Genomic DNA, 24355 nt, shown 5'->3' with positions numbered 1-24355 from the left:
TAGGAGGGGGACCAGAATTGCACACAATATTCCAGAAGTGCTCTTGCCAATGTCCTGTACAGCCGCATCATGACCTCCCAACTCCTACACTCAGTGCTCTGACCAATAAAAGAAAGCATACTAAACGCCTTCTTCACTATCCTATCTACTTGAGACTCCACTTTCAAGGAACTATGAATCTGCACTCCAAGGCCTGTTTGTTAAGCAACACTCCTTAGGACCTTACCATTAAATGTATAAGTCCTGCCGTGATTTGCCTTTCCAAAATACAGCACCTCTCATTTATTCATTTGCCACTCCTTGACCCATTGGCCCATCTGATCAAAATCCTGTGAACTCTGAAGTAACCTTCTTCACTATCCACTACATCTCCAATTTTGGTGTCATCTGCAAACTTACTAACTATACCTCCTATATTCACATCCAAGTCATTTCTATAAAGGATGAAAAGCAGTGGACCCAGCACTGATCCTTGTGGCACACCATTGGTTACAGGCCTCCAGTCTGAAAAGCAACCCTCTAGTACCACCCTCTGTCTTCTACCTTCGAGCAGATTCTGTATCCAGTTGGCTAGTTTTCCCTGTATTCCATGTGATCTAACCTTGCTAACGAGTCTACCATGAGGAACCTTGTTGAACACCTTACTTGACAGATCACTGTAATGCAGCTTCAAATTTACTGTGCTGTAGCTCTTCCAGAGGTGCATGATGTGAACTTGAATTTGTATCTAACTTCAATTGTATTGGACTGAGTATTGGATGAGGCAGTCTGTTGGAAACATCACTGCATCTAATCTCTGCTGTCTCTGCCCTGCATGTGTATGATGGAATAGTTTTGAGGGACCTTTCCTCTGTATCTAACCCAGTTTTGTACCTGTCCTGTGACTGTTTAATGGGGGACAGTATAAAGATGGTTTTAAGTTTAAAAGAGTAGAGGTAGCTTTACTTATTAGCTAACCCTGTACTGTACTGTCCTGGGGGTGTTTGATGGGTACCAGATTAAAGGAGCTTTACTCTGTGTCTAACTCCATGCTATACCTGTCCTGGGAATGTTTGATGGAGACAGCGCCGAGACAGTTTTACTTTCAGTTTAAAAGAGTAAAAAAGCTTTACTTTCAGTTGAGAAAGTAGAGTAGAGAAACTTTACTTTGTATCTATCCCATACTGTACCTGCCCTGGGAACCATTAGTGGGTTAAAAAAAGAGGAAGAATGTCCCAACTTTTAACTCTCATCTTGACAAACATAGAATCCACAAGTGATGTGTCACAGTTTATATTTCATACAGTGTTAAAGATTCTCACATTGATGTTATGACATAGTTGGAAACTAAGGGGGTTTGGAAGCAGGGTTAAACTGCCAGAATTATCTTGGGGGCTGTCCTTGGTTTCATGATAACAAATCCCATTTTGTGAACTGGAGGGACAGGATGACTCAAGCAGATGCCAGCCTGATACATCAGCAGCGTAGCGTAGGAGATTGAGAAGACAGAAATCATTCTAAATATAAATTCTGCAATTCCTTAGACAGTTAGGCATGCGTCACATGCTCTTTAGGCTGAGATCCATTAAAGTCGGGTAACAAAAGGCATTGAGGGTCAGTGCCAAGCTAACAAAACATCCAACTTATTTACATTTTAATAAAATACAATCCTTAATAAATAAAAGTATGTAAATTTGCCAAGGTGTTGAGTGTATGTGTGTGTGAGACTGCCTGGTTCAGTCACTCGCTTTTCTGCTTCTGTTGTCAGGTCGTCAGTTCAAGTCCAACCCCAGAGATTTGAGCAAAATAATCTTAACTGATACTTCCGGTGCAGCACTGAGGGAGTGCTACATCAATCGAATTACTGCCTTTCAGCTGATGTGGTTAATTGTGGCTCTTGTCTGCCTCTCTCTGGTTGTAAAAAAATCGCATGGCCACTATCAATTGGAGAAGGAGCAGCTGTCCTCACCAAAATCTGTCCCTCAATAAATATGACCCGAGTAGATTATCTTGCCCCTTCTGCTTCTGGGAACTTGCTGTAACCAAATTGGTAGTTGTGATTAGAACAACAGAGACTACACTTTGGGGTTAATTCAGTGGTTGTGAAGCACTTTTAAGTCATCCTGAGTATCGAGTGAAGCACCTTGGAATATCCTAATAACACTAAATGCAGGTTCCTTCTTGAGTCCAGAGAAAGAATTCTTTTTGGAAGTTGAGCAATGGTAGAGAATTCACATGCCATGAGAGGAGGAAAGGTGAAAGAGGTCATTTTCCATCCGTCAGTTTGTCAAGAGGCTCCTCCACATCAAAGGTATCATTAGACATTCCAACCTGCCCGACCCAATTTCCAATTGGAATATCATATTCTGGAATATGCTGTCACTGGGTGAGGTGCCCTTCCAGAAGCAGGGACAGAAAGAAGGAATGAAGATAGAATTTACATTTAGAGTGTCATGTATGGGCTGCTCACAGATCCAGGACTTAATGTAACATGCATGCTCTCTTAATCTCACAGTAGACACAAACACTTGCACAGATGGAGAAAACATGGAGCACATGCAAGGCAGGGAAACAGGATAGGCAGGACAGTGGGGCAAGGTGTGGACAGGGGAAGGTGCTGGCATAGTGGTAATGTCAGTCAGCCAGTAATCCATAAACCCAGGCTAATGCTCTGGGATAGAAAGCTAGTCTCAGTATTGGTGACTTTAGTATCTATCATTGATTGTTGTTGAAAATGGACAGAGTTTACCGACTTCCTTTTAAGGAAGGTATTCTGCCATCACCACCTGGTCTGGCCTACATGTGAGTCCACAGAAATGTAGTTGACTCTTACCCACCCACTTGCACACCGCTAAGTTCAAGGGTGCCAAACATTAGCCTTACTGATGACATTCACAACTCACAAAAGAATAAAGGAAACTTGACTTGTTCCCTACATTTGCCTTAGGAGGTGGGGGTTCTTCCTTTTACATTATCTTTGTGCCACTTATGAGCATTGCTTAGGTATACAGCTCATTTTTCCCATTTCGGAATTGGCAGCTCTGAGATTCGGCCACCTGAAAATTACTGCTTGTCCATCATTCCTAATTCAATCACAAGTTTGTAAATATGAGGCTGATAGGACAGGCCAAGAGGTTAGAAATAAGGAAGAATATTTCAAAAGGAGGATAGAGGGAAAGGCTAAAATAAGGAAGGCTAAGAAAAAGCATGAGGAAAGGATGATAGGCTGCACTAGACCAAACAGTAAAATTTTCTTCAACCATATTCAAAGTAAAAGACAAATGAAGAATATAGTGGACCCATGAGGAACAAGCATGACAAGCTGCTCATTGAAGCAAAGGGAATGGCAATAGCGTTAAATTAATATTTTGCTTCTGTCTTTACCAAATCAGACGATGGTGACAACAGCCTAGTTGAAAAAATGGGCATTGAGCAAGTCAGCAGTATAGTGATAGATAAAGAAGAGGTGCTAAAAAAGCTGGCAGCATCCTAGAGAATTCGCCAGGCCAGAATGGATGCATCCAAGGTTGCTGAGAGAAATAAGGGAGCAAATCGCCGAGGTGTTGACAGAAATTTTCCAGGTTGGTCTAATCACAGGCATAGTCACAGGGGACTGGAGGATTGCAAATGTGACATTTTTGTTTAAGAAAGGGACAAAGGATAACACGAGAAACTACAGACCTGTCAGCTTGACATCAGTAGTAGGAAAATTAATGGAAGCGATATTACAGGATAAGGACTGGAAAAAATACTTTAATACTGGACAGGCAACATGGTTTTGTCAAGGACAGATCATGTCTGAGAAATTTAATTGAGTTATTTGACAAGGTGACACAGGCAGTAGATGAGGGTAGTGCTGTGGATCTTGTATATTTGGATTTTCAGAAAGCATTTGATATGGTGCCACATGGTAGGTTGGTTAGCAAATTAGAAATAGCGAGTTTTGAGAAGATTTGTAGCTCAGGTTGAGGTTTTAGATGTAGGTTTGCTCACTGAGCTGGGAGGTTCATTTCCAGACATTTCATTACCCTACTAGGTAACATTTTCAGTGGGCCTCAGGCGAAGCAATGCTGAAAATTCCTGCTTTCTATTTGTATGTTTGGGTTGGTGATGTCATTTCCTGTGGTGAAGTCACTTCCTGTTCCTTTTCTCAGGGGTGGTAGATGGGGTCTAACTCGATGTGTTTCTTGATAGAGTTCCGGTTGGAATGCCATGCTTCTAGGAATTCTCATACGTGTCTTTGTTTGGCTTGTCCTAGGATGGATGTGTTGTCCCAGTCGAAGTGGTGTCCTTCCTCATCCGTATGTGAGGAAACTAGTGAGAGGGTCATGTCTTTTTGTGGCTAGTTGGTATTCATGTATCCTGGTGGCTAGTTTTCTGCCTGTTTGTCCAATATAGTGTTGTACAACAAGCAAAACTAATGTCATTTACAAAATACTGTGCAAGGTCTAACAAATGTACTCAAATGTTTGGGATTGATAGGTCCTTGGCAGGGTGGATTAGAAGTTGGCTAAAGAATGAGAAACAGAGATGGGTATTTTTCAGATTGGAGATGAGTTGAAAGAAGTATTCCCCAGAGATTGGTGTTTGGAACCCTGCCTTTTCTGATTTATATAAAAAAAGTTGGAGATGGGTATTGAGGGTAAACCTCTAAATCTGCAGGTGATACTAAGCTAGTGAATTGTGAGGCTGATGCTGAGCAACTTCAGTGGGACACTGACAAGGTGGCCATTTGGCAGATGAAATACAGTGCAGAAAAATGTGAGGTAATGCATCTTGGTAGAAGAAACATGGAGAGACGATAAAGGCTCAATGGTATGATGTTGAGGGACATCAGCGTTCTCATGCAGAATTCTCAGAAGTTGGCCAGGCCAATTGAGATAGTTGTTAAGAAGGCTAATAGGATTCTTGGGTTTATAAATAGAGGCATGGAGTCTAAAAGCAAGCAAGTGACACTACATGTGTAGCAAATCATTGGTCCGACCATATTTGGAGTATTATGTTCAATTCTGGGCACCTTCTATGGAGTTTAATGTGGACAAGTGTGAGGTGATACACTTTAGACAGAGTAATCGGAATGCAAAGTACTGGGCTAATGGTAAGATTCTGGGGAGTGCAGATGAGCAGAGAGATTTCGGTGTCCATGTACACAGATCCCTGAAAGTTGCCATCCAGATTGACAGGGTTGTTAAGAAGGCATACAGTGTTTTGGCCTTTATTAATAGAGGGATTGAGTTCTGGAACCAGGAGGTTATGCTGTAGCTGTACAAAGCTCTGGTACAGCCACACTTGGAGTATTGTGTACAGTTCTGGTCACTGCATTATAAGAAGGATGTGGAAGCTTTGGAAAGGGTGCAGAGGAGATTTACTAGGATGTTGCCTGGTATGGAAGGAATGTCTTACGAGGAAAGGCTGAGGGCCTTGAGGCTGTTCTCGTTAGACAGAAGAAGGTTGAGAGGTGACTTAATAGAGACATACAAGATAATCAGAGGATTAGATAGGGTGGACAGGGAGAGCCTTTTTCCAAGTATGCGGACGGCAAACACGAGGGGACATAGCTTTAAATTGAGGGGTGAGAGATGTCAGAGGTAGTTTCTTTACTCAGAGATTAGTAAGGGTATGGAATGCTTTGCCTGCAATGGTAGTAGATTCGCCAAGTTTAAGTGCATTTAAGTCATCATTGGACAGGCATATGAACGTACATGGAATAGTGTAGGTGGGATGGGCTTCGGATTAGTATGACAGAGCGGTGCAACATTGAGGGCCGAAGGGCCTGTACTGCGCTGTAATGTTCTATGTTCTATAGGGATGTTAAAGCCCTAGAGTGAGTGCAAAGGAGATTTACTAGAATGATAACAGGAACGAAGGATTTTGGATACAAGGAAAGATTAGAGACATTGAGCTTATTCTCCTTGGACCAAAGACAATTAAGAAGTGACCTTATTGAGGTGTTCAAAATTATGAACAACTTTGACAGGATAAAGAAGGATATTCTACTGCAACTAGTTCGTATGTCAGTAACTAGGGGTCACAAGTTCAAGATCATCAGCAACAGAGCTAGGAGTGAGATGAGGAGAAACTACTTGGAGAGTTGTTAGGATTTGGAATGCACTGCCTGGGAGGATGGACAAAGTGGATTCCACAGGAGGTTTCAACAGAGAGCTGGATATGTGTTTGAAAGAAGTGAATTTAGAGGGATATAGGGCTGGAGAATGGGACTGGCTGGGTAGCTGTTTTGGGAGCCAGTACAAACATGATCGGTCAAATGCCCTTCGTCTGTACTGCAAAATTCTATGTCAACTGGGAGGAAGATAGTGGTGTTGTGACAAAGTCATTGGACTAGTGATCCAGAGTCCTTGTTTAATGTGCTGGAGGCTGGGGGCATGGGTTCAAATCCCATTATGGCATCGGATGGAATTTTAATTTAATTAATCAATCTAGAATATAAAGATAGACTCAGTAATGGCGGCCCTGGCAACTATCATCACTTATTGTAAAATCCTATCTGTCCTTGAGAGAAGGAAAGAGAATCGTTACCCAGTCTGGCCTGCATGCGATTCTTAGTGGAATCTGAACTGGCCTAGCAAGCCATTCAGTTTAATAGAGATTAATGTCAAATGCCAGCAATGCTCACATCCCAGGAAAGAATTAAGAATTTAGTTCAAGCTAAAGGCTAATAATGCAGCAGCTTAAACTTGAATCCCAGCACAGCAGGTTGACGTAAACGTGAGTTAACAAGAGATTTTTCAAGAGGTTGAGCAAAGTACAGCAATCTTCTGAGCTTTTCAGTCAGTAGGTCCCGAATCCCCCGAGATAACCCACCAGCATATCACAGTATCAATGGAAGAGACTGGCAGCACTTAAGAGTTGACCGGTTCAAAAATGACGTAAGGGTGTTCTACAACCTCAAAATATTACAAACTGCTTGACAGTTAGTGACAAGCTTTTGAAGTTACTGTTGTGTAGTGTTGTGATCTCAGCTTATAGTAATACAGAACAAGCCGAATGCCAGAGTGAAACCTAACTTAGTATATCGTAAGTTTAATTTCTATAATAGGTTAATGTGATGTTAGTCATTAAAACACATTCACACAAGGCTGCAAATATCCCTGAACAAAAGAACACAGTTTTAATATAGACAACAGAAGAAAAAGCTAAGCTACACATTTTGTTAATACAAGCAAGGACAGGACTAATACAATTAATGATAGAGCCTTGGGTAATGTTGGAAAACAGAGAGACCTTGGGGTCCAGATACATAGTTTCTTGAAATTTGTGTCATAGGTAGACAGGATGGTTAAGAAGACTTTTAGCATGCTTGCCTTCATTGCTCAGATCTTTGAATATAGGAGTTGGGGTGTCATGTTGACATTGTACGGGATATTGGTTAGGCCTCTTCTGGAGTACTGTATGTAGATTAGATTAGATTACTTACAGTGTGGAAACAGGCCCTTCGGCCCAACAAGTCCACACCAACCCGCTGAAGCGCAACCCACCCATACCCCTACATTTACCCCTTACCTAACACTATGGGCAATTTTAGCATGACCAATTCACCTGACCTGCACATCTTTTGACTGTGGGAGGAAACCGGAGCACCCGGAGGAAACCCACGCAGACACGGGGAGAACGTACAAACTCCACACAGTCAGTCGCCTGAGGTGGGAATTGAACCCGGGTCTCTGGTGCTGTGAGGCAGCAGTAGTTCAAGTCACCCTGTTATAGGAAGGATATTATTAAACTGGAGAGGGTTCAGAAACAAATTACCATGATGGTACCAGGAATGGTAATGTTGGTACAAAAATTGACTGGAAAGGCTGAGACTTTTTTCGCTGGAGCGTAGGAGGTTGAGGGGTAACCTTACTGAGGTTTATAAAATCATGAGGGGCATCGATAAGATGAATGACAAGGGTCTTTTCCCTAAGGTGGGGGTTTTCAAAACTAGGGGGCATATTTTAAAGGTGAGAGGAGAAAGATTTAAAAAGGACATGCGGGGGCAACTTTTTTTTAACACAGTGGTTCATATGTGGAAGAGAAAGTGGTGGATGCAGGTACAGTTACATTTAAAAGACATTTGGACAAGTTCATGAACAGGAAAGATTTGGAGGGATATGGGCCAAGTGCAAGCAGCTAAGTCTAGTTTGGTTTTAGGATTACGGTCAGCGTGGACTGGTTGGATCAAAGGATCTGTTTCCATGTTGTATTACTCTATGACTCATAACATAAATAACAAAACAAAGTTTTAACCTATTTCCCAGCAATACCTCTTTACAGATAGTCAATCACAGAGAAATATCACTCCTATGTCAACTCTTTAATTTCTTACTTAGTAACACAATCCAGACTTCCTTCCGGGACTGTTGAGACAGCTTACAATTCCTTTCCAGTGTGGACTGGGCAGAGAATGGGGATTTTCGTCTGTCACTGAGTTAGTTTGGAAATCTGGGCTGCACATGGACATTTCTCCACATTATATTTAGTTTCTATGTGTGGGTGTGTGTGATGGAGAGAGTTTAAACTGAGTTTAACTCTGTGTCTCTGCTTAGGGATTCACTATCCTTCAGCTATTTGACTGCAACATCATAGAAAGTGTGAGTATCTGCCTGTTTCTCTCCCATCTTTCAGAATACATGGAAACCTTCACATACAGCAGTTGAATCCTGTCTGGCTCAGCTCATTGTTGAGTTGATCCATGGTCGGTAACTCTCCTCTGCTCTCTTCCCTCTCGTATCCCGATGCTCTGTCTATAAATCACCCAATCCCTTCAATTTGACTGCAGTCTGCAGCTCACTCCTGGGTATCTGTTATTCTACACATAATCATCCCGAATCCCCTTGATAAAATTCCAATCTGTAGCTGACTTCCATTTTTAAGGGACTCTATACATTAGCCACCTCAATCCTTTGATTAGATTCCAGTCTGTATCACACTCCTGGGTATCTGTTAGTCTGTACATTAACCATCCAATCCAACTGTTAAAATTGCCCATGGTATTCAGGGATGTGTAGGTGAGTTGCATTAATCAGGGGTAAATGTGGGGAAATGGATCTGGATGGGTTATTCTTCTGAGAGTCATTGTGGTCTTGTTGGGCTGAAGGGTTTGTTTCCCCACTGTCGGGATTATATGAATCACCTGGAACCCTCTCGATTAGATTCTAATGTGTAACTCACTTCCATGTATGTGTGACTGGTATGTTTAAAAAACACCCCAAAATCAGCAATTCTATTCCACTTGATGGAGTTTAATTTAGATAAACGCGAGGTGCTGCATTTTGGGAAAGCAAATTTTAGCAGGACTTATACACTTAATGGTCAAGTCTGAGGGAGTGTTGCTGAACAAAGAGACTTTGAAGTGCAGGTTCGTAGCTCATTGAAAGTAGAGTGGCAGGTGGAAGGCAGCGTTTGGAATGCTTTCCTTTATTGGTCAGAGTTTTGAGTATAGGCATTGAGAGGTCACGTTGCGGCTGGACAGGACATTGGTTAGGCCACTGTTGGAAATTGCATGCAATTCTGGTCTCCTTCCTTTTGGAAGGATATTGTGAAACTTGAAAGGGTTCAGAAAAGAGTTACAAGCAGGTTACCAGGGTTAGAGGATTTGAGCTACAGGGAGAGGCTAAATAGGCTGGGGCTGTTTTCCCTGGAGCATCAGAGGCTGAGGGATGACCTTATCGAGGTTTATAAAATCATGAGGGGCATGGATAGGATAAATAGACAAAGCCTTTTCCTTGGTGTGGGGGAGTCCAGAACCAGAGGACATAGGTTTAGTGTGAGAGGGGAAAGATATGAAAGAGACCTAAGGGGCAACTTGTTCACTCAGAGGGTGGTATGTGAATGGAATGAGCTGTCAGAGGAAGTGGTGGAGGCTGGTACAATTGCAAGTGCTGACAAAAGAGACGAGAGTGGATTAGGATATCTGGTTGGCATGGACGGGATGGACCAAAGGGTCTGTTTCCGTGCTGTTCATCTCTATGACTACTTGAAAATTTCTATACAAATTCTCTCAGCTTGGAGCCTTCACAAACTGCAGTCCTTCCAATGAAAACTGGTCATTTTTCTAATTCAGGTGATGCATGTGTCACTAGCTGGAAAGCAATTATTGCCCATCCTTAGTTGCCCTTGAGAAGATGGTAATGAACTGCCTTCTTGAACTGTTGCAGTCCATGTGGTGTTGTACATTCACAGTGCTGTTATGGAGTTCCAGGATTTTGACCCAGCAATAGTAAATGAATGGTAATACACTTCCAAATCAGGATGGTGTGTCGTAAAGGAAACGTGATAGTGCTCCCATGTGTCTGCTGCCATTATCCTTCTGGGTGGTAGAGATCATGGATTTGGAAGGTGCTGTGGCCTGATCGGAGAATTTGCTTCTTCTTCAAAGAGGAAACCTGTCATCTGAACTGGCTAATTCATATGAAATTAAGTTGAACTAAATGAAAAGACCCTGCTCTTTTCTTTGAATGTCATAAACGTAGTAGAACAAACATTCCAACAATTAACACCACACACATCCTCCTGCTCGACACAGTTAAACCACATGCTTCTGTGGAAATGAGGGACCATTGACTTTCCAATGCCTTCCTGACCTCCTAAAAATTACCTTCATAGAACTGAAACCAAAATCCATCTCCCTCTATTTTGAAAATTCAAATTCCCAAATAATAATATAAACCTTTATCATAGTAGGGAGAAGCTGCCATTATACGTGTTATAAGCTCCCACAAAGTAACAAGATTGGTTCTCAGTTGTTTGAACAAAAGCAGGTACAAACCACTGTTTCTCAACCTCCATTACCAATAGGACAAGGAGACAGATCCCAAACGAACCCCAGCCTGAATAGGGATCATTATGTTCAACAGAAATCAGATCTATACTGGCCAAGCAAGCCAACTCAGTCAAGCCCCACCCCAACTTCCAGAAGTTCTGGTTACCATGGAAACATACACCTTTTCAAGCACACTGTAGCCAGAGGTACAGTCAGTGATTATAGAAACTCCATAATTGGTTGCAATCAGTTGTTAGCTGACCTGTTTGGCCACACTGTGAACGCAACTTCCTTTGCTGTCAAGTCCTGGGTTGGAACTTTGACCTGGAGCTTCTAGCTCAGTGGAAGGGATGTTTTACATGGTGCTACAAAGCTCCCTTACTAATGTGATAAAAACCAGATCATTTGTTTTAATAAATTAGTAATTGGTTGAGGGACAGCATGAGCTACCACTGAGACCCAGCTAAAATGTTTAGCAATATTGACTGAGGTATAAGTAGTATAAGTGTTGGCTAGGATACTGGGGAGAAGATCCTGCTTTTCAGATAATGTGTGGGATTTTTACATCCAAATAAGAGAGCAGGGGGAGTTTAATTCTTCATCCAAATGATAACAGCCTCCCAAATGTCAATCTGGATAAGTTTCTGGAGGGGGATTTGAATTCACAGCCTCCTGACTTAGATTAGAGTGCTTCCAATGAGTTATAGGTGATACCTCACACCTACAAACATGATAAGAATACACATTAATTACACAGAAATTCTTTAAATACATTCAAAATGCATTGAGAAGGGGAAGTGCAATCATGTTTAGTATAACCCACATTCTCAGACACAAAGTGATTAGAAAAGGAACTGTGCCAACAGATGGAAAAGGCATTCTTGATTAAATAATACATGTTTATCTCTATTTTAATATTAAAAAGAAACATTTCCTGTACAAGCCAAGAGGTCAACAACACTCTTGGGTTCCCCCTACCTCCCACCAATATATTAATTTTCATTTGCATAGTGTCTTTAACTTACCAAAATGTTCTAAGTTGCTTAAAGGTTGCTTTTACGGGGAATGCAACCGCTAAGTGGAACATTGCCGTCCATAAGTGCAAAATGTGAGAAAGCTACACTTGATTAAATGTAGCAAATGTGATTGCATCTCTTAAGCTGAAACTAATTCCAAGCAGTCAACAATAACTAGGCTGCAACAATTTCTTACATTAAATTTTAACTTAGTTGTAAGGTTTGGGAAAACACAATAATACATAATCAGTCGGAAAATTTCCTTGTAAATTGGCATTTCTGACGACTGTTGAATTGCCTGATCTGCGAACAGACATAGTGCAACATTAATCAGCATACTCTTTACAAGGGACTCTCCTACAAAGAATTTTACAGATTGGTTTTAATAGTTGTTGTCTTTTCCCATTTTAACATTGGGAACATAATCTCTGCTTAACAGAATAGAACAGAACAGAATCAAATAGAATAGCCTTTATTGTCACGTGCACTTGAATGAGTGCAGTGAAAAGTTTGTATTGTCACCTCTTGGCACCATTTTAGGTACAGAGTACCTAGGTATAGATACTTCAAGTGTCGTTTCAGAATTGAAATAATAACGAAAAATAGGCTAGCATGGGAATACAAAGTTTAAATAGTCCAGAATGAGAATAAAATGTGTATTTTAAGAACTCAAGTTATCGTCCTTTTTTCAGAGTCCGTGCCTGCCAGGCTTCAGAACATGAGGCCTTGCTGCCTCCACACACTGGCCTCTGTCCAGGACTCGCCTCCAGGACTTGCTCCCCACCCCCAGTCAGATCGTGCTCGTGGGATGCTGTTTAGAGGGTCAGTATTGACTCGATTGGTGGAATTGACTGCTTCTACACTGTAGGGATTCTATGATTAACTCCAAAGGACCATGATCAAACATAATTTGATACCAAGGGTCAGAAGAAGATATTAGGGCAGATGACCAAAAGCTTTGTTAAAGAGGTAGTTTTAATGTCTTGCAGAGGATAGTGAGGTATAAAAGTTTAGGGAAGAAATTCCAAGGTTTAGGGCCTCAACAACTAAAGGCACAGCCACCTAGGCTGGAGCAGTGGAAACCAGGGCTGCTGAACAGCAGAGCTGGAAGAACATAAATATTTAATGGACAAACATTTAGTTACAGCCTTCGTGCAAAATTGGATGGAATTTGATTCACAAGTTATTGGAAAAGTTCCAGAATTCCATGTAATAAAAATGGAATTTGACTAATTTTGTCACTTTCAATAAGCAAGCCTATCATTTGAGAGCTTGTTTGGTCCATAAATGGAGCCTTGCCCAAGAACCAAATAAAAACATACTATGAAGCCATTTATCCTTTTTTCTGTACCATTTGTGTTTAGGGAGGCCAACATTTATTGTCCATTGAAACAAATATTCTTAATGTTAACTAATTTTATTAGTTAAATATAAAACATTTAGCTCTTTTTCAATGTCAAAAAGAAACAATTTCTGTACACAAGAAAGAGGTCCACAACTTTAATGGATTGTCCGGATAAATCAGAAGATTGTTAAGAGTTGATTATAATCTAGATTAGAATGGTGCTGGAAAAGCACAGCAGGTCAGGTAGAATCCAAGGAGCAGAAGTTGATTACATACAGGCCCATAAAGGGTAAGGACAGCAGTTTTCCTTCCTTAAAGGACATTGCATAAACTGTGTTTCAAAGAAATTCTGACAACATCATTGTAATTTTTATAGATTGCAGATTTTTTAAAACTGAACTCAAATTCTTGAGCTGCACTGGTAGCATTTAGAACATTCACTTCAACTGGATTTTTAATCCAGGCTTCTTTGGACTGTTGGTAGGGCTGTGTTGCAGTTCACCCAAGGAGTCTGAGTTGCTGTAGTAACATGCATTTTCACCTCCATGTTCAATTCTGGAGCTATGGATAATGATGACAGAGCCTCCAATGTTCTCTTCATCACTCAGCTGACTATAATGTTTCTCGCTCTTACCGCCTCCCAATGCTCGAAGGATTTGCAGGTTGATACTCAACATGTTTTAGCCACATTATGAACACACCTACCTTAACCATCAAGTTCTGGATGCAACTTGAACACAGAGTTTCTCATTCAAAGGCAGGAATATTACCCACTGCACTAAAGGATCTTTGGATTACTAGTCTAATAATGCAACCACAATGCTGCAGTGTTTTCTAAAAGTTATGTACTAGGGATATTAGCAGAGTGCTAATGTTATGAGACTAGTAATCCAGAGGCTTATATTTACACTCCACTGATATGAATTAAAATTCCAAAGAAACTGGGATAAATTAAGTTAAATTATATTAATTAAAATGGAATTAAAAAGTCTCAACAACTCTGACCATAAAATTATTTGATGTTGTAAAAACACGTTTGTCACTCACCCTGTAGGATCTGAAATGTGCTGTACTTATCAGTGTCATCTACATGTGATTCCCAGTCCATATCAATTAGTTGACTCTTAACCACCATCCAAAATTGTCCTAACAAGCCACTCAGTTGTAAGTAATACACTGCAATCTGCTCAGGAGCATTAAATACTGGTTGTTTCAATACAAACGTGAAAAACAAGAAGTTGTAATCAGAGGGAGTTGCAGATGGTTACTCCTAAAACAATAGGTAAGACCACACAAATCCTCAGAAATAGCAGTTTCAAAACTTGCAGCTTTGACCCCGAATAAGAAGAAGGTGTTGGTCACTAAGTAATTCTATGGAGCAAATTTCTGAACTTTGACATTGTTCACCATTTCTTTCTTAATTCTTTCATGAGATGCAAGGCCAGCATTCTTAATTTCCCCTTGGACTGAGTGGCCTGTGAGGACTGTTTCAGATGGCAGTTAAGAGTCAACCACATTGCGGTGTATTTTCAACAACTTCTTGGTTAATATTGGCACTTATTTTGTCTTTTTAGATTTTGGGATGAACTAAAAATTTTGGATGATTATGTGATATGTTGATTAAGAAGGCATAATGGATACTCAGGCGAAAGTGAGTACTGCGGATGCTGAAGATTAGAGTCAATAGTGTGGTGCTGGAAAAGCACAGCAGATCAGGCAGCATCCGAGAAGCAGGACAGTCAGCATTCCGGGCCGGAGCCCTTCATCAGGAATGAGACTGGGAGCCACAGAGGTGGAGATACTTACTTTAATAGCCAAGGCATAGAATACAGAGCAGGGAGATTATGCTGGAACTGTGTGAAACACTGGTTAGGCTGCTAGTGGAATATTTGTGGGCAAGTCTAATCATCATATTATAGAAAGGATGTGATTGAATGAGACAGGGTGCAGAAGAGACTCACCAGGATGCTGCCTGCACTGGAGGGTGAGATATGAGGGATAGGCTGAGGTTGTTTTCTTTGGTGTAGTGACAGTTGAGAGAAGAATTGAAAGATGTTTATAAAATCATGAAGAGCATAGATCGGAAGGCATTTTTCCATTAGTAGAGGAGTCAATAACGAGTGGCATAGATTTGAGGTAAGAGGTAGAGGCTAAGCTAGGAGTCAAGGAGAAATGTTTTCATTCAGAGGGTGGTCAGAGTCTGGAATTTACTCCCTGAAAGGCTGGTTGACTAAGAAACTTTTGTAACTTTTAAGCAGTAGTTAGATATTCACTTGTATTGTCATATCCTCCAGATTCTGGATCAAAAGCTGGAAAGCGGGATTAGTGTAATCAGATCTTTATTGCCTAGCGCAGACTCTATGGGTCAACTGGTCTCCTTTATGCTGTAAAAGGTCTATGAATCTGTAGGGTAAGTAGATTTCCCTTGTAGCTCTATTGGCTTAGTGCATAAATCAAAGGAAAACTGAATGAAAGAGAAGACAAATTAGTCAAGATTCAATCCCTACTTTACTTCTGGCTTCAGAATGATACCAGTGACTAAAAGGATTAAATTATAAGGCTTATATTCCGTTGAGTACAAAGATTAAGGGATGATCCGTTTGAAATTTTTAAATCGGAGTAAATAGGGTAAATTGGGAAATTGTTGCCTCTGGTGGAGCAGTCAAGAACAAAATGGATCATAACTTTGAGATTAGAGCCAGGCTATTCAGGGGTAATATCAGGAGTACTTCTTCATAGAAAGGATAGTGTGGATCTGGAACACTGTTGTTCTATTGGTCTTGGAGGAAATGCAGTGTCGATTTACCAGAAGAGAAGCAAGATCCAAGGCTTAAGCTCTTAAGGAGAAGGAACAAATTGGCATTGGATTTCCTCAAAGGGGAAGGGTGTGAAGATTTCAAGATATTATGGGAACACATAGGTTAGCTCAAGAATAGGCTAATTTCACCAGCTGGAGAGTCAAGGATGCAAGACGTAATCTAAAAATTAAAGCCAGACCTTTCAGGAGTAATTCAATCCATAAAAGGTGGTAGAAATGTGTGACTGTTTTCTGCAAACTGCAATTTATTCAATATTAATTTAAAAACTCAGATTGTTGTTAATCTGAAATGTTAAAGTGAAATGGACAAATGAGAAATTAACATCGCAGGTCAGCCATGACCTTAGTAAATACCAGAATTTGCAAAGCATAATTTTTTAATGAAAGGAGTAAGGTTTAGGGATGATTTGATGAAAAGCATTTTCACCTAAAAGATGGGGTCTGGAATGCTTGCCTGGGAGGGTTGTTTAGGCAGGAACTTCACACCTTTAAAAAGTACTTGGAGCGGCAGCTGAATTCTCATAACATTCAAGGCCATGGGCGTAGTGCTGAAAGTGGGACGAGTGTAAGTAGTAGTATAATCTTGGCAGCACAGACTTGATGGGCCAAAGGGCCTCTTCTGCACTGTACAATTCTAAGAGGTTTGAGGGGGCTGACTGGCCTCCTCCTGTTCAGCTAACCATTGTACATTGTATATGCTCACAGTCTAGACAATCTGTCCTGTTAATATTTCTACCTTGCTGAAGTTCACTTTATTAATGACCCTCTCTCTTTCAGCCCACAGAGAAATCTGGATGGTTTGGTCAAGAATCGTTCATAAATTATGAATGGGAGCGATGATGATGATGATGATGAAGGCACATCACACGCAGAGGATGAGATTCAACTTGGGCAGGACTGTTTGCCATCTCGCGTTTTTGACCTTTTGGACTTTGTCACTGCTGACTGGACTGGTCCAGTCTCACATCTGCCCCAAGGGCTGCTCCTGCAGCAACCAGTTCAGCAAGGTGATCTGCACAAGGTTTGAGCTGCGAGAAGTTCCCGACAGCATCTCCACCAACACCCGCTACCTTAACCTGCAGGAGAATATCATCCAGGTCATCAAGGCGGATACCTTCAAGCAACTACGGCACCTGGAGATTCTGCAGCTCAGTAAGAACCTGATCCGTCAGGTGGAAGTCGGAGCCTTCAATGGCCTCACCAACCTCAACACGCTGGAGCTCTTCGACAACCGGCTCACTACGGTGCCCAGTGCGGCTTTTGAGTATCTGTCAAAACTCCGGGAACTGTGGCTGAGGAACAATCCCATTGAGAGCATCCCTTCCTACGCCTTCAACCGTGTGCCCTCGCTGCGGCGCCTGGACCTGGGTGAGCTGAAGAAGCTGGAGTACATTTCAGACGCGGCTTTTGAGGGCCTGATCAACCTGAGGTACCTCAACCTGGGCATGTGCAACCTGGCGGAGATCCCGAACCTCACGCCACTCATTAAGCTGGAGGAGCTGGAATTGTCTGGCAACCGGCTGGAGGTCATCCAGCCCGGCTCCTTCCAGGGCCTCACCAACCTGCGCAAATTGTGGCTGATGCATGCCCAGATCCAACTGATCGAACGCAATGCCTTTGATGACCTGCAGTCACTGGAGGAGCTCAATCTGTCTCATAACAACCTGACATCACTGCCGCATGACCTCTTCACACCTTTGCACCGGCTGGAGAGGGTGCACCTCAACCACAACCCTTGGCACTGCAACTGCGATGTCTTGTGGCTCAGCTGGTGGCTGAAGGAAACGGTGCCCAGCAACACAACCTGCTGCGCACGCTGCCACTCGCCGCCCAACCTGAAGGCCCGCTACATCGGTGAGCTAGATCAGAGTCATTTTACGTGCTACGCACCGGTCATTGTGGAACCACCTACCGACCTCAACGTGACTGAGGGAATGGCTGCCGAGCTCAAGTGCCGTGCGGCTACTTCCATGACGTCCGTCAACTGGATGACCCCCAATGGCACTCTGATGACCCATGGCTCATACCGGGTACGCATCTCAGTGCTGCATGACGGCACGCTCAATTTCACCAATGTGACAGTGCAGGACACAGGCCTGTACACCTGCTTGGTCAGCAATTCAGCTGGCAATGCCACAGCCTCAGCCACACTCAATGTCTCAGCTGTTGACAGCAGCAACAGTTACAGCTATTTCACTACCGTGACGGTGGAGACAGTGGAGGTGGTGGATGAGCCCCGGTCGACTGAACGCGAGCCTGGGCCCACCCCCTCCGGCCACTGGGAGACACCCTATTCCACCACCTCCCTCACCCCCCGTAGCACCAAGTCCACCGAGAAGGCCTTTACTGTGCCCATCACCACCGAGGTGACAGACAACATCATGGCGGGTCTGGACGACGTGATGAAGACGACCAAAATCATTATTGGCTGTTTTGTTGCCATCACCTTCATGGCTGCTGTCATGCTTATCATCTTCTATAAGCTGCGCAAACAGCACCAGCTCCACAAACACCACGGGCAGACCCGCACCATCGAGATCATCAACGTGGAGGACGACATGGCAGAGGCCACACCCGGTGACAGCTGCCTGACTCTCCCGGCTGTTGACCATGAGCACCTCAACCATTACACGGCTTACAAGGCCCACTACAACAACAACACCACAACCACTGGCAGTGGAGGCGGCGGCGCCCTGAACTGCACCAAAAACCCGCTTCACAACTCTGTGCACGAACCACTACTCTTTAAATCCAGCTCCAAAGAGAACGTGCAAGAGACGCAGATTTAATAACATGCCCGCCACTGGTCCGTCAACTCGATGCTTAAATGCAAAACTGCAAACAGGAAAAAAAAATGGGGAGTGAATAACTGGCTGCAGAACTGAAGCTTTGTTGCACCTCCAAACCCTTAACCCTCCACACAGCCTCTCCGCGCCCCTAACCCGCTAGCCCCACCAACCTTTCCCTTCCCCACCCATTACTCCAATGACAGTCAAAGACTGTTTTGGCAGATTAAGGTTTATAGCGGTCCAGTGTAACACTGTATTGTAGCTGTCAATCAGTCCAGTTTATTGACTTGTACAGATGGACGTTATAGGGCTGCAATCATTGGCTATGTCTCTTTTCTCTCTTGTTCGATGTCTCATTGTAAACCCCTTTCTTGGTTCTGTAGTCCTGTCTGGGCTATCATTTTGAGTGTTTCCATTAACCCCATTTTCTAAGCTTTGTACTAAGCCATTTGCTGGGACTAAACCATCAGTTCCTTTTCCTAACTGTACCGGAGGCAGCCATTTGCAGTGTCCCATCAGTCCCACATTCCTGACTCTACCATCCTGACTAGCAGCCATCTGCAGTGTCCCATTAGTCTCACTTTCCTGACTTTACCCTCCAAATCAGCAGCCATTTATGTATCCCATCAGTCCAAGCCAGCAATATCCCCCTTTTGTCCCACTCTAATAATAACTTTCATGACTCTTCACTCTGGACTGACAGCCATTTGTAATCACCAGCGAATAACCTGGTTGACCTTTTAAATGACCCCAAAGTTCAAAATGTCAACACACTTCTGATCAAGATTAGTGACATTGTCATCACAAGGAGCTTGAAGCCCCATAGCATCTTAACCTGGCCAGATGCAATATTTTCCATCTTTGGAATGCAAATGAGTCAGAATTTGAAAGGGCCCTATTTCATCCTCTGGTGGTCATTTTGAGGATGCTTCAGGGGGAAATATGACATTGGATGTACTCAAAACCCATACTGCAGGTGAGGAACCAATATCAGAATTTCTGCGAATGTGAAGCTACAACTGAACAGTGTCACTAGGTTGAATTAATCTCAAAGACTTCTTGGGAGATTATTACAAGCAAGGCTTCAAGGCAGCTGTGGAGAGAGGCAATTGAACCTCAGGGGGCGGGGGAGCTACAATGGAATTCTTTCAGGAAACACCCAACAACGGACCTCTCATGACATTTTGTGGGCCTTCCTATCTTTTTCCCTCCAAGATGTTTAACCAAACAGTCTGCAGGGTTCTGGGATCTGACGAAGATTCTAACCAATTAATCTAACTCCCATTTTTACAGATAAACTGTAAGGTCTCAACTTTGACCCTTGCGACTGAGCCATCCCCTCCCTCCTAGCTCGGTGACATTTACAAATGTTTTCTGTGGATGCAAGAGGACATATTGAAACACCAGCTCTGGAAATCTGTTTGTGAAAAATACATATTCCTCTCAAAAGAAAGGTGGGGGTGGGGGGAGAAGCACGTTTTAAACTCCATTATGACAAAAGGAGGTTACGTCTGACGCAGTTTATTTTTTAATTGTCTAGTGTAATGGGCACTCTCCTGTTCTTCTGTCAACAGCCCCACTCTGTAGGTCAAAACTGAGAAAAGGGAGCAGGGATCGCCATTGCATGCTCCAATGTCTATTCTGTTATAAGCTCAATTCTTTCCTATCTTTTGGTGCATCATGGATGCACCAAATGTGCTGAAATCCAATTTCCTAGCCCCAGATCTATCAGCCATTTCTGCAGCACATTCCCCGCTCTCTGACTTCTTGCACTTGTCACCTGACCAAGCAAGAGTGGGTAGGGAGTAGGGGCTCAGTGAGGAGAAGCAAGCCAGCACTTCTCTCTGCCCAATCCATTTCCATGATTATCACTCTCTGTTTCTGAACCCTTCCTCCTCTTTCTCGATGAGGCAAGAAGATTAAGCATTGAGTGTTGAGCCCAAAGGATTCACAGCAAATCATTACGTTTTAGTTTCTTTAACAGAATTATTTACAAAAGGGTGAAGTTAGATGAAGGAATTATTAGCAACAAAGATACTGAGTTGCTTCTTTTGTGATTCTTCAGTATTTCTAAAGCTTGTTGTGCAGTTCATATAAAAAAGGAAATGCAATTACTTTATCTCTTCTGGTATTATATTTTACTGTGAGATGTAAGGGGTCACAAAAACCAATTCTAGTAAGAGAAAGCCCAGTCAAGACTGGCCTGTCCACCCTTGTCAAAGGTCACTGGATGTCCACTTCCTTTTGAGTTCTGGAATTCCAAAACCTTTGTCTCTCGGACATAGATTCAAGCTCACTCACTCACTCCAAGGGACGAAGGGCCCTCAGAAGAGCATGAAGAAGCCTCAACTGAGATGGTCCTCAGAAGTAAAAAAAAGACTCCCTGGTCTACACTGTGGGTCTGCTGGGGGGCAACAACTGTCGTGAGACCTGAGATCTCACACCAGCCGGAAGCCTGATACATGGGAGACACTGGGGGTGGGATGGGGTGGAAAAACCAAGTGCCAGTTAGAAACAAGAAAAAAAATAATATCGAGAAGAGTCTAAATAGCACAGAAGCTGGGAAGAAAAGGAAATATTAATTTGTACAACAGGATGTTACATTTTAGCAATAATCCCATCCCATAGTGCTGGAGATAGATTTTTTTTGATGCAGTCTGATTCTGGTTTAAATGTGAACGTGCATTATCTTTAGGATAGGTAAGCAGCTGATACAAGATGTGAAGACCCTGGTGTGCTACTAGGTATTTTTTTGAAGGGACTACAGGGACTGAAGGCCTGCTGTTGGCCTTGTCAGATGCTCTCCCTTAAAGGCTGTATGGAGAAAGAATCTGTGCTGCAGACTGCTGAAAGAGAAGCTCTTGTCACTGCTCTGCATCAAAGCTTAACTAAGTTACCCTGCCAACATGTGACTTTCCAATTAGTTATCTCTTCCTTAATTCTCTACCCTTTCCCCAACCTCTATCCCCTCCCTCCCAGTCCCATACCTCACCTCATCAAAACAGGCAGGAGTTCCCGAAGGAGGGAGTAACACGTTGAGTGTTTCATGTCCTTTGCACCTTCTAACAACACACGTTTTCTCTACATTTCTACTGAATGTCATACATGATGTTAAACTTGAGAAATTTGTACAGAACCATACAACTGTATTCTCTGAATTAAGTAAAAAAATGAAAAAATGTTTGTCAGTGGAGACATACTGCTGTTATCAACCAGCTGTTACTTTTACAAGTGTTATGTTATAGATTGAAAGGGTTTTTGATTAAATTTAATACCCAAATCTCGTTTGTGATTTTCCAAGATGGCCTCCGTCTCCCAGAGTGCATTGCCAGCTTATAAGGCAGCAATAAATTCATGCCCAAACAAAGTCCAAATAAGATACCCAAAAGGCCTAATTTATTTTGAAAAATACAATAAGCAAGGCTTACTGTAATTTATAATGATGTAAAGCAATCACTACTGTCATAATGGGCAATAAAATTTATAAAGTAGTTAGTTATTAGTGACTTTCCACAATGGGCTCCTTTGCTTCCACCAAACATAATAAAACACAATTCACAATATCCAGTTTAATAATCAGTAACCCAATGCAGCCAATTTAATTTTGCAGGTATTATATAAATTGGCCTTCACATTACAGGTTGAGGATAAATTACCAGCTAAACAAGGAAAATCAAATCGAGGAACTTACAAGATTTAATATAAGTAAACAACATGGTTATGGAGAAAGTAATGAAACTAATGATTGATGAATCTCCAGGATCCAATGGTTTCTGCTCTAAAATGTTAAAAGAAGTAAGTGTCAAAAGTGTATACACTTTAATCATGATCTTCCAAAACACCCTTGATTCAAGAACTGTGTCCTTAGGTTGAAAAATTGCCAATGTTGCCTCCACTGTTATAATTGACTCCATGATTTAGAAGTACTTGTTGAATAATCCTAATGCACTAACAACCAAAATAAGATAATTGGTCAAATTCATAATGTGATACATTTGTAAGAAGCATTGTGTATTCTTGAGCTGGGACGCACTCTGTGCAAACAAAAGTAATATCGTCAAGCCTGGCATCTTTTTAGAATAGCTTGATGAGTTTTTACAGGGTCATAGAGCTGTACAGCACAGAAACAGAACCTTCAGTCCAACTTGTCCATGCCGACCAAATATCGTAATTAATCTACTCCCAGTTGCCAACATTTGGCCCATATCCCTTTAAATCCTTCCTATTCAGGTACCCATCCAGATGATTTTTTAAATGCTGTAATTGTACCAGCCTCCACCACTTCGTCTAGAGATTCATTCCATACACGAACCAACCTCTGGGTGAAAAAGTTGCCTCTTAGGTCCCTTTTAATTCTTTGCCCTTTTACTTTAAACATATGCCCTCTAGTTTTGGATTCGTCTACCCTGTGGAAAGGACCATAGCTATTCATCCTATCCATGCCCCTCATGATTTTATAAACCCCTATATCGTCACCCCTCAGGCTCTGACGCTCCAGGATGAATAACCCCAATGTATTCAGCCTCTCCCTATGGCTCAAACCCACCAGTCCTGGCACCATCCCTGTAAAGCTTTTCTGAAACCTTTCAAATTTAACATCTTTCCTATAGCAGGGAGATCAGCTATTTGAACACAGTATGCCAAAAGTGGCCTAACCAATGTCCTGTACAGCGACATGACCTCCTCACTCCTATACTTAATGCACTGATGTGTAAATAAAGACAAGCATACCAAGCACGATATTCACTACCTTGTTTACCTGTGACTCCACTTTCAAGGAACCTGCACTCCAAACTCTCTTTGTTTGGCAACACATCCCAGGACCTGACCCTTAAATTTATAAGTCCTGCCCCTGATTTACCCTACCTTTTGGTTTCCTGTTTCTTTATCTGTGGCAACACCTTGGCCAATCAGAATTGACGTGTTAATAAGCACCCTTTGCTCCTGTAATATATGTTGCTATGATCATTTCAAATTTGGCATTCATGCATTTGCCCTGCTGACAGCAAGCCAAAAATAGCTTTTGGAAACATGCCTTTTTATCAAAGGCAAGAGAAATAAATTAGACAAAACTATAAGGCTATTAGTTCTAATGTAGACCGACTGGAATCCTCAATGACAAGATAGATTTTTTAAAAGATAGGAAGACAACATGGACATTTAAAACTGGTGAACTAGACTCTCGATTTAGAAGACCAGACACATTCCCAGCATAATCTATTTCCACAAGCTGATTAAAGTGAGTGGGGTATGATACACTCAGCTGAAAACCAGCTGAAAATAGTGATCCATTTAAAATTAGAGTTGAAACAGATCACATTTTGGCTCTTGACTGAAAGTGCCATGACAATGATGGACTAGGTATAAATGATTATCTCTCTTTAATGCCACCATCTAAATAGAAGTTAGTATTTGTATGAGATTTTGTATGAAATTTAAGGAGATTTAATAGCTTTGAATAGATTTTATGAATTGGAGATTTTCTTCATTATCAAGTGTTTGAGAGTGAGAGCTGTATTAAATTTTAAAAGCTTTTTCCATCTGCACGTAGTCCTGAAATCTGCCCACACTGTATCCAGGATGTGTGACTATCTGGTGGACAGAACGTATGAAGTCAGGAGACTAGGGTGGGGGACATGAGATGGC

At 42.1% G+C, this 24355-nt stretch overlaps 1 protein-coding gene across 4 annotated transcripts in view; it reads left to right on the top strand.

The window, feature by feature from the left end:
* Positions 1-21989, top strand: part of lrrc4ba (leucine rich repeat containing 4Ba) — a 178302-nt gene extending 156313 nt beyond the window's left edge. For 3 of the 4 annotated variants that reach the window (XM_072588756.1, XM_072588755.1, XM_072588758.1), the window contains exon 2: positions 16698-21989. In XM_072588756.1, the coding sequence (XP_072444857.1) occupies positions 16748-18709 (1962 nt within the window). In that variant the 5' untranslated portion in view covers positions 16698-16747 and the 3' untranslated portion in view covers positions 18710-21989. Of the gene's footprint in view, positions 1-12449; positions 12580-16697 lie in introns of all 4 variants that reach the window. The other variant, XM_072588757.1, reaches the window with a different exon arrangement.
* Positions 21990-24355: the final 2366 nt, after the last annotated feature.

The sequence above is a fragment of the Chiloscyllium punctatum genome, chromosome 18 (assembly GCF_047496795.1).
Source record: "Chiloscyllium punctatum isolate Juve2018m chromosome 18, sChiPun1.3, whole genome shotgun sequence".
NCBI lineage: Eukaryota > Metazoa > Chordata > Chondrichthyes > Orectolobiformes > Hemiscylliidae > Chiloscyllium > Chiloscyllium punctatum.
The sequence above is the reverse complement of the archived record's forward strand: the minus strand, read 5'-3'. Positions and strand labels throughout refer to the sequence as shown.